The following is a 13,329-nucleotide window of genomic DNA, read 5'->3' on the forward strand; positions in this document are numbered from 1 at the left end:
AACTAATAATAATTCACAATATACAGTATACGTGTTTGTCGTATTTTGTTTATTGCTAACATCTCACAAATAGTTTACAGTAATGTGTATTATGCTTTAATAAACACATTCGATATACACAAATTCTAAATGTCTATAAATGTTTCGATGTAAAATCACGTTAATTTTCGTTATAGATCGTATATTGCGAAAACAAACATTGTCATTGGTCTTGAAGTATGAAAACGTTGAAAGTTTTTTTTTATAATTGAAGAAAACTTCTTAAAAAATTTAGTTGATAAAGCGTTTTTACCATACAATCATGTTGCTTTGAATATGAAATAAATAGAACTATTTTATGTGTAAAACATGTCAATATTTGTTATATATGAATTATTGGGAACACATTTTCCTTGTTCCGGGACAACAAAAATATCAAATTTCATAAAGTATTGGTAAAAAGCACTCTATTTTGAAAAAAATAGCTATTTTAACTAATGGGATATCATCTTATTGGCCTTAAAAGGAAAATACTTCATTGTTGATATGAAAAATGTCCATCTTTATTATACATGTTAAATTGCAAAAACATTTTGGTCTCAAATTATTAAAATTTTGAAATTTCAATAAATTTGGGGTAAATATACTCAATTTCAAGATAAAAGAGTATTGTTTTGATTATGCGATACCATCTTATTACTCTAAATATAAAAAGAAAGTATCCATAAATGTCCATATTTGTTGTACAATGTATATGGAGCATTGGGAACATATTTTCCTAGTTCAAGGAGAACAAAAATACCGAAATTTCAAAATATATTGGTAAAAAGTACTTTTTTAAATAATTAAGTTATTTAAACTAATGCGATACCATTTTATTGAAGTTTTTGACAAATGCAATAACATGTAATTGTTCTAAATATGAAAAGAAGGACATTTTCATATGAAAAATGTTCATATATGTTGTATATGGGTCATTGGGGACACATTTTCCTTGTTCCAGGAGAAAACAAAATACCCAAATTCCATAAAGTATTGGTAAATTACTCTTTTTTTTCAATAATTTAGCTTTTTTAGCTAATGCGATACCATCTTTTTTATCTAAAAAAGAAAACATTGCATTGGTGATATAAGAAGTGTCCTTTTTTATTATACATGGTACGTAGCGAAAACATTTTGACTGGTCTTGGAATAAGAAAATATTAAAATTTTATAAAATTGGGGTAAAATATACTCCATTTTTAGATAATAGAGTGATTGTGACAGATGAGATATCATCTAATTGCTCTGAATATGAAAAGAAAGTAATTTTTATGTGAAAAATGTTCATATTTTGTGTATTTAGATCATTGTAAACATATTTTCCTTGTTTCTGGAGAATAAAAATACCAAAATTCCACAATGTATCGATAAAATGCACTCTTTTTGAAATAATTCAGTTTTTTACTAATGAGATATCATTTTATTTGTTTAAAAAAGAAAATATTGCATTGTTGTTATGAAAAATGTCCATTTTTATTATACATGGTACATCGCAAACACATTTTGACTGGTTTGAAAGTATTGAATTTTTGAAATTTCAATAAATTGGGGTAAAATATACTCGATTTTAAGACAAAAGAGTATTTTTTGATTATGCAATACCATCTAATTGTTCTAATAATGAAAGGAAATACATTTTCATATGAAAAAGTCCATATTTGTTGTATATGTCCATTTTTATTACACATGTTACATTGCGAAAACGTTTTGACTAAACTGGAACTATGAAAAAAATGAAATTTCATAAAGTTACTAAATTTTTAGATTAAAGAGAATGTTTAGCCTATGCGATACCATATTGCTCTAAATAAAGATGAAAAGAAAGTAATTGGTATGTGAGAAATGTCCATATTTGTTGTATATGGATCATTGGGAACACATTTTCCTTGTTCCAGGAGAACAAAAATACCAAAATTTCATAAAATATTGGTAAAAAGTACTCATTTTGAAATAATTAAGCTATTTCAATCAATGCAATACCATCTTATTAAAAACTAACATTACATTAGTGATGTGAAATATGTCCATTTCATTATACATGGTGCATTGCAAAAACATTTTCACTGGTCTGGGAGTATGAAAATATTAAAATTTCTTAAAATTGGGGTAATATATACTCATTTTTTATTCTCGAAAGACAAACTATTACCACTAGGGAATGATCGCCATGAAATCATGAACAGTTATAGTTCGGAAATTTTCCCCCGATCATTCCGGAAGGCCATTCAAATATTTACAGTATTTTATTATATGTACAAATTATGTTCGAATGTTTGAAACCAATTAATTCCTACAATTATTGATTCCTGACAAAATATTGTCTTTTCAATGTAAAAGGAATATTGATTTTGAAATATATAACGAAATTACAACGATGTTCCTGAGTTTATTTATAATTCATTTTTTTCGTACACAATTTCAGATTTATATGTTTTGAATAATCTAATTTTTGTAGAAACTCAAAAGCATAGTTAGCATAAAATAAAAAAAAGGATGTAATAGTGTTAGTGTTTAATTATCTAGTTTAAGAAAAGCAATATATTCCTACACCAATATTAAAAGGAATAGAAACCCTTTTCAAAATGTGGGGTATATTGATAATCTTTACATAATACAAGAAGAATCTGAAGTTCATTTCCCTATATTGTTCTTAATTACTTAATTAGAGAGGATAATTGCTCGTAATCTATGGTTACTGGGGGAGCCATCTTTGCTGTAAGATAATCTCCCTTACTGCCAAATTACCAGATGGCAGCACCTATTATGATGTAAATGTGGCACTTTATCTGATGTAGTATTAAGTAAACAACCTAAATCTGTGAAAAATGTAGTTTGTCACAAGTACAAAATGATGAAAGTGGTTGTGAAAATTTATTTTACTTGTGAGTGAAGTTTATATTTCTGTTAAATGGAATATACACAAGATAATAATGGAACAAAAAGGACATATATTTATTTTTTTTTTCAATTTAAGTCATTGACACTGCTGATGTATTTTATTTTTTTCCATGCATTACTCAATCATGAACAACATATATATTTTTGTTTTTCTTAATTTTAGAGACCATTCAACTGACTTGAAAACAAAATCAAAAGTTATTTAAAAAAAAATTAATGACTCTTTTTACAAATTAAAGAAGTTAACATTCTTGAATTTGAAATTTTATGCAATGCAAACAAAGACTCTTTTATTTTTTATCTTCTTTTATTTCTCATTTAAAAGTGTAACATTATTTACATCTTTTTTTTTGTCTGATGACCTGCTGTGCTGTCTCAAATTATGATATTGATTTTTTAAAAACGGTTTTCAATTCTCAGTTTTTATTTTTTTACACCTAATGTTGATTTAAAAAAAAATCATTTCAAGTTTCGATATTTTTTTATCATACAAATTGTTTTGAATTATATTTTCTACTTCACACACATTTTGTTTCTTGTGTAACCACATGATAAAGTATTACTTGATCAGATTGGTGCTACAGATACATCATAATCATGATGCATGCTGGGGAAAAATATCAGCCTCCTGTGTTAGTGTTCATCAATTAAGTAAGGCTAATTAGTGAGGCTTTGAAATTAAAGAAACACATTATTGTTTGCATGTTTACACAGATACTATTGAAATAGAGTAAAACTCTTTTGGGGTTTCTATTCCCTTTAAACTAAAAAAACCAATGACCCACAACCCTACATATCTCTATAAAACTTTTAAAGTAATAAAAATACATTACCCGACTTAAATTTAGGAACATGAAGATTCTTATTTTCAATTACAGTTATAACTATTAAGGCATTGTTCTTTGGTTTTGAAGTATCAGAACCATCCTTTGCAGAGACAGTACCCTGTAAATAAAAGAGTATGATAAATTAGATAAATCTTTAGCTAAAAAGCAGCTTTCATAAAAATGAGACAGAGGCAGCGAACACATAGAATATATATAGTGCGTGTGAAAAACCTACCAAATTTTCTTATTCAGATAAAGGTGCAGACAAAGTAACAGTATTTTGAGTTTTTATTCGGTTGTTGCACTTTTGAGATCAATACTAATATATATTGCACATTGATATTCTTCAAGGGTTATCTTTCCTGATTTGGTTCATTAAAGAATGAGATGAATTCATGTCTTAGAATAGGAATAGGAATACATTCAATTACATGAACAAATGAAGCATGTAGATTGAATACCATCGTTTGTAGAATGTTTATTTTTATCTGCACCAAGAAATCTCTTCTTGTATAAAGAGTGTTTGAAGTACTTTAAAATAAGTGAGTTTTAAAATTACATAAAACAAATTAAAATGCCACCTTTGTTAATTATTCGCTTGAAAAAAAATACATTCATTTTCATAGCTTAACATGTTTTCTTACAGTCAAAACATAACATTGACACAAATGTACATTTCACTGTCTAACACATTCTTTTGGAAATATAATATTTAAAAACCTTTATTTCAATGTTGGTCGAATTTTGTAACATTAAATCTCCATTTTTGTATATTTCCCCTGTAGTGTCGTTAATTTGTATGACCTTGGATTCAAAGTCACTTTTGGTAATATTGATTGAATATATTGTTTTAGGATTTGCATCAAGATCTTCAGCAAAGACTGTACCAATCACTGTGCCATCTGTTTCATTCTACAAAGATAAGCAATAAAAAATATCATAAAAATAAAAAAAGCACATGTACACATTAGCTAAAGTGTATATGTATTTAATGAATATTTGCTTGTTTCATATTTGGCAGATATTCTGTGCATTTAAGGACATGAACGATTAATTAATCGAACAGATCCTCTTCGTAGTAGACAGACACGCTGAGCGGGATCATTTTTAGGCTAGCTCACAAGAAGGCATGCAACCCAACTCGGAAACATTATTCTGACTTAAAGACTATCACTGCTCAGTCTATCCTACTGAATTCTGTGTGATTGGCAGGGACGCAGTGATTATAATATTTTAGGTTTTTAGTGTGACTCGTCCGGGATTGCAAACACAATTGTAGCAACCAAAGCAAGCAAACTACCCTGATACAACCGAGTCGGTAAAATGATAGCAGAACTTTAACAAAAAGATGTAGTTATAGAAAGTGTCTATATTTTATTGTTCGTACTAAGGGCCAATAATTGTTTTTAAACTCGGGTATGCTTGATAAAGGAAACACCAAATCGTATACGTATAATGATCTTGAATATTTACGCGCTATTTTTTTTGTTTTCAAACATCAAAGATTTGCAAATTTTCTCAAACATTGATATATATTTATAAAATAATGCCTCAATGTTTAGTTTAAATCTAGTTGCATAGTGTTCATATTACAAATCATACATTATGCAAGAGCTTGCCGAGACTACGCATACTTTTTGTACCGCGCTAGAACTCTAACAAATAGGCTTCTGGGAAAGGGTTGTGTTGCTACAAGATTGAAGGCATCACTACATAAGTTGTATGGTCGTCATCATGAACTCGTGGATCGTTATAGTATACAATGTGCGCCATGAAAACTGATTTATTCAACGTGTCATAGTTTTCCTTTCCTCGTTTGTCTACCCCGGACTTGACTTTTTATGAGCGAATCGGCGGCTGTGTCTAGAAAAGCAGAGGACGCTTACTCTATCGGTGCATCTGGTCCATGCTCCCAGTTTTTAGTTTTCCCAGTCCGAGTTGCTCATTTGCTTTAGTAACTTTGTATGTATGATTTTAGTTACATTGTGTTCTTTGTTGTGTATGTCTGTTTTCCATGTCTGGTCTTTGTCTCTGAATTACATTCTTTTGATTACCGCTATAACCTTGGTTCCCTTGATTACTCTTCGATGACTAACCATTAATAATGATTATTCTTTCTGTCATGTTTTATTAAAATCAATTGGATATGCTGATATTTTCACAAACGATATAGAAAAAAAATGAACTTACAGGTGAGATGTGAGACATACAGACATTTCTTTATACCCTTTAACTTTTGGTGTGAGTGTTTCAACAAGTAAAAAAGAAATGCATTGTAAAATATTGCACACATTTTAAGAATAAGGGATTTGTAAAAAAAACGTTTTTATATGATTTAAATTGCTGAAAACAAATTTACCTGAAAAACACTAAATTTATACTCTATCTCCGTAAACACTGGTGACTGGTCATTTATGTCCAAGATGTGGATGGTGAAGTTAGTTTTAGTTTTTTTCGGTGGCGATCCATCATCTTGAGCGATCACTATCAGTGACACGTTCCCTCCAGTTGCCAGTTCTCTTTCTCTGTCAAAACTATTCATTTTCTCTGTAAAACTTATTACACCGTTTCTTTCGTTGATTTTGATATCATCTATAATGTTATTTTATAAAATAGTAAACACAAATGTAATTGTGTTTTGATTTATCCTTGCAGCGAGTATAGCAATACATTGTTATGATTTACTTCATCCTGTAAAATCAAGTGCAGCTATACTTCCAAACGTTCTTAAAAACACACACAGACCACGGAAAGAACTTTGAACCAACAGGGGATTCCAGAATCCTGATCAGACATTGAAATAGACAAAATATAAAAAAAAAACACTAATCAAGTCTTTTTGTATACAGAAACAATGGAATGAAATCGCAGAAGGGGCTCACATGAAATTGGCAATATGAACCAGATGCTTTTTGTAACTCCTTAATTATTTGTAAGTAAGCTTAAACTTAACGTTTATAATTCGTCCTAGTCTTGGAAACAATCATTTTCTTATATGAAACATACATTAATGATGAAACTCATTGTCTGAAATCATTGACACATTGTGAAAAACACATAGAGAAAAAAGGTCCCTTTATATTTTTTATAACCAACACATTTTTTTCTGTTAGAATTTACATGTACAGAAGCTCAGATATTAGTAGTAATGTCCGAACGAACAAACGGACGGACGAACACCATGCTCACTCAATACCTTTTTTAAATTTTTTAAATGGATTCGTCTTAAAAGTGAATAATAATCTTTCAATATATGCATATGCTACATATTGGATTATTTTTACTTTTTAAAAAAGGATAAAAAATCGACTGTTGGAAAATAGACCTCGTGTTACATTGTACATTCACAACTTGATAATCTCAGTGTTAGATTTAGATTTGAGTATGTTTCCCATATATTCTTGTTCTAAAATCGAACTTACGATGTTACGTAAAACAATACTATATACCATGACTTCGTTGATTCTGAACTTTATTGATACATATAAAACTCCTAACCTCTAGTTGTTTCCAGACTGTAAGTACACGTGCAAACAATCTCTTTGTCGTTTTTTTTATCATAAGCAGTAACTTGGCCGATATCACCTATGATAAGTTTGTAGTAAACAAACGAATGTTCATAGATGTCCAGATCGGTAGGTATCCCGAAGTAGGGTCTCGGATTGTCATCGATTATGTTTATTGTAACCTTAAATATTTTGAAAATCAAACATGTTTAGTGACAATTACTCCTGTTACATTTCGTTTCAATACTATACTAATTTTATATGAACATAGTTTTGGTGATATACGTACTATATTCCTAACAATGTTTTGTTTTTAACGTTATTACGGGCTATTGAAGGACACATGAAATTCTACAATGAGTTTAATAATCATAAGCAATGAAAAGAAATGATAATTGATTGGGTGACGTTACTCTTTTTTTTTCTCGAAAAAATAAACCTCTGGTTATAAGCATCCTGTTCAATAGTTTTACTTTATAATTGCCATAGTTAACTGCCGGAATCGTCGTAAGTGACCTACATAGCATGTTCCAAGAATTTATTGCCTGAATTTAACTGTATGATTGAATACATGTGTTTATCAGATATTCGATAGATAGTAAAAACTCGTGTATTAGTTTCGTTCATACCTGCACTAGAGTTGACAATGGATGTGTGCCTTTATCAGAAACAACGACAAGAAGACTGATTAGGTCCTGATCGTATGTTGCAAGACTTGTTTTAAGTTTGATTTCACCACTAGTTGCATTTATTTCAAAGAAATTGTAAGACTCTGAACCGCCTACAAAAGCAAAGAATTCCATCATATTTGATGTGACAAGTTATTTCATAAAAACACTGTTGATATTATTTGTAAAGATAGAAAGCGTTAATAATACAACTACTGGTATTACTTTACTTGAAAAAGAAAGTTAGTTGAAAACCTTTATCCGATTAAAACGCTTCAATGTATACCTTGATGTGTTTTTTAGGCATACTACACTTAATATATTTGTTAATAAATGATTAAGGGTTAATACATTTGTGTGATTTCGTAACATATAATAATAATGCAATGTTTTTTACACTTAGAGGATACAACCAATTGTTTTACATGCATTGATATAAAGATTAAAAAATTGATTAAAAAGAAATTACTTGTTTTAAATTCTATCTCTTTATTTCTGCCAGAATCAGCATCAGTTGCGTTTATTTTATATATTACTGTTGTCCCAGGATCAGCAAAACGTGTAATATTCCCTCTTATTGGTGTATAATTCACTTTAGGAGCATTGTCATTTTCATCTGTGAGATTTATTTCTACTGTTGCATTAGCTGATAATACAGGACTACCCTTGTCGGTTGCAATGATAATGCAAGTGTTCGTTTTATTCCAAGATTCGTAATCCAGTTTGATATTATCCCTTAATTGTACTTCTACTCCACCACTTGGATCTTGAATGATAAAAAATGATCTTCTGCGCATATCTAGTGTGATATTATAACAACCCTTTTTTTCAAAAACTTATTTTTAGGCCATAATTTAATTACAGTGTAATCCGAGTCCTAAATAAACTGAGATGTTGTCTAAACCACACAGATTTAAATTCCCTTCATAAATGTCTTTCGAACCTGATTTAACTGAATAAGCGTCTAAAGCCAACCAAATTAATTCAGTATAAACGAAACCTGTATAGAAAAACCACTTCTTATGTGACCATGTTGTAGCTCTCCTTGGATTGTCACTTTTGACAGGTATAACTGTAATAAGTTATTTGTTTTACAGCCAATGACAAACCTGAGTGTTCAATTTGTATGACTACATCTTTTGACATTTTTTTGCACTGCTACAATATCATAGATGGTAATCCAAGGTACATAATTGCAGTACTGCAAATATTAAAATCGCATTAAGCGTACATCACAATATAAATAATTTTGTTGGCTGTACTAAGTAGCGTTTTGCGAATCAAACTTACTTTTGTAAAATGACAGCCAACAGGAATCACTCGTATTCAATTCTATTTCACCATTTGCTCTGGAATCTTCATCCGTAACATTAATTACTACATTAATCTATGAAAAGATGAAAAGTGCTTGGCAGCAGTTAGTAATAAAGGTAGAATTTGCGAGTGCGTGCTTTAATCACGAACAAGTACATTTATCTACATCCAAACTAATTTTTAAAGATATATTAAAATTATATTGAGCTTCTGATTCTTTAATGTACAGTGTATTTCAAATATGTTTTAAGACAGCTGCCTGTGAATATGCATAAAATTATGCCTTTTTCCTCGAGTCGTTGTATTTGCCAATACGTATGTGCCGTTTTTAACATCGCAAGTCCTATTCCACAAAATGTTTTCGGAAGTTCTTTTGTCTCATCACGCGGAATAAGTTTTACGTGAATTATCAATTCTGAGAAATAACCGAACATTAAAAAATAAAACAATCCTGGCGACAAGACAAGCAACGGAACTATGAAGACCGTAAAAGCATGAAACAATCTGTCACTTTTTGAATTGATATTTTGGGTACATTGCTATATACCATATATGTCCTTTCAATATGTTTGCCTGTATGAAAACCAGTTAAATCTTTGACTGGATTTTATTTATATATCTCTTTGTAAAACCTGTAAAACCGATATACATACGTAAACAACTTTTTGTACTATGGATGGAGTTGAATGTAAGCTTTTCATTTTTGTTAAATCGCTCGACTTCAATTCAAATAGAAATAATATGTCTCCATAGCTTTATAAATACGACGTTCAGACCTTTTCTATATTTATAAACGCATCTATAGTAGTAAAACATATATTGAAATATAAGTATGCAAATACAAAATTGAAAAAAATGTAAAAGGTGGACAGGTAATTGAAAGAAAAGATCAGCACAACTGGAAACACTTACCGAGTTGTAAATGTCATGACTTGTATGAAGTGGTAGAAGAATATTGTTGAATATTATTGAACGTTTCCTTTGTCTTGCGAAATGTTATTAGTTTATTTGAATAACTTAATTAATTCATAAATAAGTTGGTTGCTTACTTTGTTGTCGATGCTGGTTGACTCGGATAAATTCATTCTATAAACGCCATCATCATCTCCATGGAATACAGGTGGATTGTCATTTTCATCATTTATTAGAACAGATACATCAGCTGTTGACGCCATTGATTTGTTATTGGGGTTAAAAGCCTGTAAAGTACCGAATGCTTGATGAAAGAACAGAAATTTCTTGGGATAATAGAATTTAATGACAAGGTATTCATTTGAATATGTATACTTAAATTTTTATTTCAACGCCTTATTCAAAATTAATACAGACAATACACGTCTATTAAAAGTTATGCATGAAAAGTAAGTAATGCAGCTAAATGCGAATTGAATAAAAGCCGCTTTTGTTTTGATGTCCTTCTGTTTTGATATGCTTCGGTTTGGATATCTATTTGCACGTTTTCAATGGAACCAATTACAGTCAACAACTCGTAAACATTTAAGATCAGTAGGAGATAATGAGAAGTTAAGTTAAATTTAGTTTAATAACGATGCTTTATACTACTCGACTTATTTATTTAGCTGAACAATAGTTTGTTAAACATATATGGTTTTCAACAAATACTTTATAAATGGAGGATGTTTTTTTGGTTATTTTCAGTTGCCGTCTTCTAATTTAGTCGATATCGGATGTTTGACCATTTCTACGTTTTCTGTCATGCTTGCAGCATGATACTTTGTCAGAGTTGAATGATTTCCCCCGAGCGTCAACGTTGGTCATTAATGTGTCTTCGTGTCATTACTTGACTTTTTGTTTATTTCGAAGAAGTGCAATCGTTCTGTTATCACAGAAGTTATTACTTTTGTTGTTTGGGGCTCTCAGAAATTACTTGAAGGTGTGTTTGCAGTTATTGAAAACCTTTCGTTGGTCTCGTAATATATTTATCTTTTTATTTAATTAATTTTACAAGATATATAGTGATGACATGCATATGAAGATATTTTAGTTTGCTTGAAATGAAATAAAGACACATAAAAGAAAAAATGAATATAATTTCCTGAAAATTATTGATCAATATATACCATGACAGTTAACTTGCAGAATTTAAAAACTTCGTAGTCCACCTTTTTCACCAAAATAATGTAGCCTGTGTCTCCGTTAGAGGTGACGTTGAAATATGAGTCGCAAAGTTCTGCAAAAAAGAATTTACTAAATTTTAACCATTTTTTTTTTCAATCTAGAAAAACTGTGAGCAACGCTCAACTAACTTGATACTTTAACTTCTACAATTGATGACATGCACCTTTTGATGTCGAACTTGACTTATGTCAAAATCTAGAACAAGAAATGCATCATGTGTCTATGAAAAAAGGATTGTTTGAAATTTTCATTATATGTAATCATCAGTTTTGGAGGATGGGGTAAGAGATTGATACCCATCGGCACAACAAAAGGAAATATTGACAGTCATTGCTATCACTTTAAACTCTTACTTTTACAAAGGGGAAAATGAAAAAGAATGATATTTAAAAACTTATCAACTCAATAGATTCAAGGTAACATTATTAACAGCATTGCTTACAAAAAAACTGAACACCTGTTAAATCCTGATACTTCTTGAATAACTCAAAATAAATGTTTTTGAACCTGAACAAACCAAATATATTCTACAATCCAAAAGATATTCGGTTGAGGAAGTTTTACTGAACACGTACTGCATTGAAATAGGTTGCTTATCCTACCAGTCTAGGGTTTAATTTGTACATTTTTAAATGTTTTATAATGCTTATTTACTTTTACGTATGCTTTAATTTAACATTTATTGTTATTCGTTATTCTTTTCCGCTTTTTTAAGTATTCTTTGATTGATATTTTGTAAATGTATGTCAAACATAGAGCGTCACTTTAAATGTGTTAGCCACTTGGTGTTAGTCAGTTAAACACTTAAACACTGTACAACCAAGGGCCTCTGAAAACGAAAAGAAATCACTAGAAGATATCAATCGGCACTATACGCTCAAGAACACAGAGAACAAAGAACAGTCAGAACAAAAAATGGAACACTTCAATGAAACGGGCATAACAACAATCACAACAATACGGCGTGAAAATTATTTGCTAGGAAGGATGAGCAGTTTCTGCTTTATGCAAGTAACCTGTATGCTGCCATGAGCTTTAATGATCCTCAACATTTTCGTTAGTTTTCTAAAGAAAATACCTGAACTGTTTAATTTCTCCATTACTACTTTAGCATTATCACCCTCGTCTTTATCAGTCGCCGTAATATTTGTATGTCCTTCTATTGGATCAACAACCGATCCTGCCATAGCTGATTCACTCATTCGGAAGTAGTAGGTATTTCTGGAAAACTCTGGCTTGTTGTCATTTGTATCATTTATATGTACCCGAATCTAAAAATTGTATTTTAAAAAAATACAAAGCTTTTAACAAATAACATGGATCTGTAAAATTTATACATAACAAAATCACTGTAATAGTATATAAAATACAAAAATACCAATATCATTAGAATCAAATATATATGAATATCTGAATCCAACGATCAATTTGTTACAAGAATAACTACCAGCCAAAACTATCGAAATGCGAAGACAAATTCATCAAAGAGAGGTTCTACCATGTGCAATACAAGGAACAAAACCTCAGTAGTTTAATGTATTTTGTGTGTTCGTGCTAGAACTCTAACAAATAGGCTTCTGGAAGAGGGTTATGTTGCTACAAGATTGAAGTAATCACTACAGAAGTTGTATGGTCGTCATTATGAACTCGTAGATCGTTATGGTGTATCCACCAGCACCATGAAAACTGATTTATTCAACGGGTCATAGTTTTCCTTTCCTCGTTTGTCTACCCCGGACTTGACTTTTTATGAGCAACTCGGCGGGTGTTTCTAGAAAAGCAGAGGACGCTTACCCTACCGGTGCACCTGGTCCATGCTCAGTTTTTAGTGGTCCGAGTTGCTCATTTGCTTTTGTTACTTTGTATGTATGATTTTTAGTTACTTTATGTTCTTTGTTGTGTATGTCTGTTTTCCATGTTTGGTCTTTATCCCTGGATTACGTTCTTCTGATAACG

The 13,329-nt window shown here is 30.4% G+C and overlaps 1 protein-coding gene across 10 annotated transcripts in view; it reads right to left on the reverse strand.

The window, feature by feature from the left end:
* LOC148612277 (protocadherin Fat 4-like) overlaps nucleotides 1-13,329 on the reverse strand; it is a 56,265-nt gene that overhangs the window by 10,211 nt on the left and 32,725 nt on the right. For all 10 annotated transcript variants that reach the window (XM_088593547.1, XM_088593552.1, XM_088593548.1 and 7 more), the window contains exons 13-22: nucleotides 12,452-12,644; nucleotides 11,316-11,425; nucleotides 10,284-10,433; nucleotides 9,211-9,307; nucleotides 8,390-8,686; nucleotides 7,882-8,033; nucleotides 7,245-7,434; nucleotides 6,106-6,338; nucleotides 4,467-4,658; nucleotides 3,753-3,864 (exon numbers count right to left, since the gene is read on the reverse strand). In XM_088593547.1, coding sequence (XP_088449673.1) covers nucleotides 3,753-3,864; nucleotides 4,467-4,658; nucleotides 6,106-6,338; nucleotides 7,245-7,434; nucleotides 7,882-8,033; nucleotides 8,390-8,686; nucleotides 9,211-9,307; nucleotides 10,284-10,433; nucleotides 11,316-11,425; nucleotides 12,452-12,644 — 1,726 coding nt within the window. The remainder of the gene's footprint in view (nucleotides 1-3,752; nucleotides 3,865-4,466; nucleotides 4,659-6,105; nucleotides 6,339-7,244; nucleotides 7,435-7,881; nucleotides 8,034-8,389; nucleotides 8,687-9,210; nucleotides 9,308-10,283; nucleotides 10,434-11,315; nucleotides 11,426-12,451; nucleotides 12,645-13,329) is intronic.

The sequence above is a fragment of the Perna viridis genome, chromosome 7 (assembly GCF_037379345.1).
Source record: "Perna viridis isolate PV_CMFRI_1.1 ecotype Kerala chromosome 7, ASM3737934v1, whole genome shotgun sequence".
Classification (NCBI taxonomy): Eukaryota; Metazoa; Mollusca; class Bivalvia; order Mytilida; family Mytilidae; genus Perna; species Perna viridis.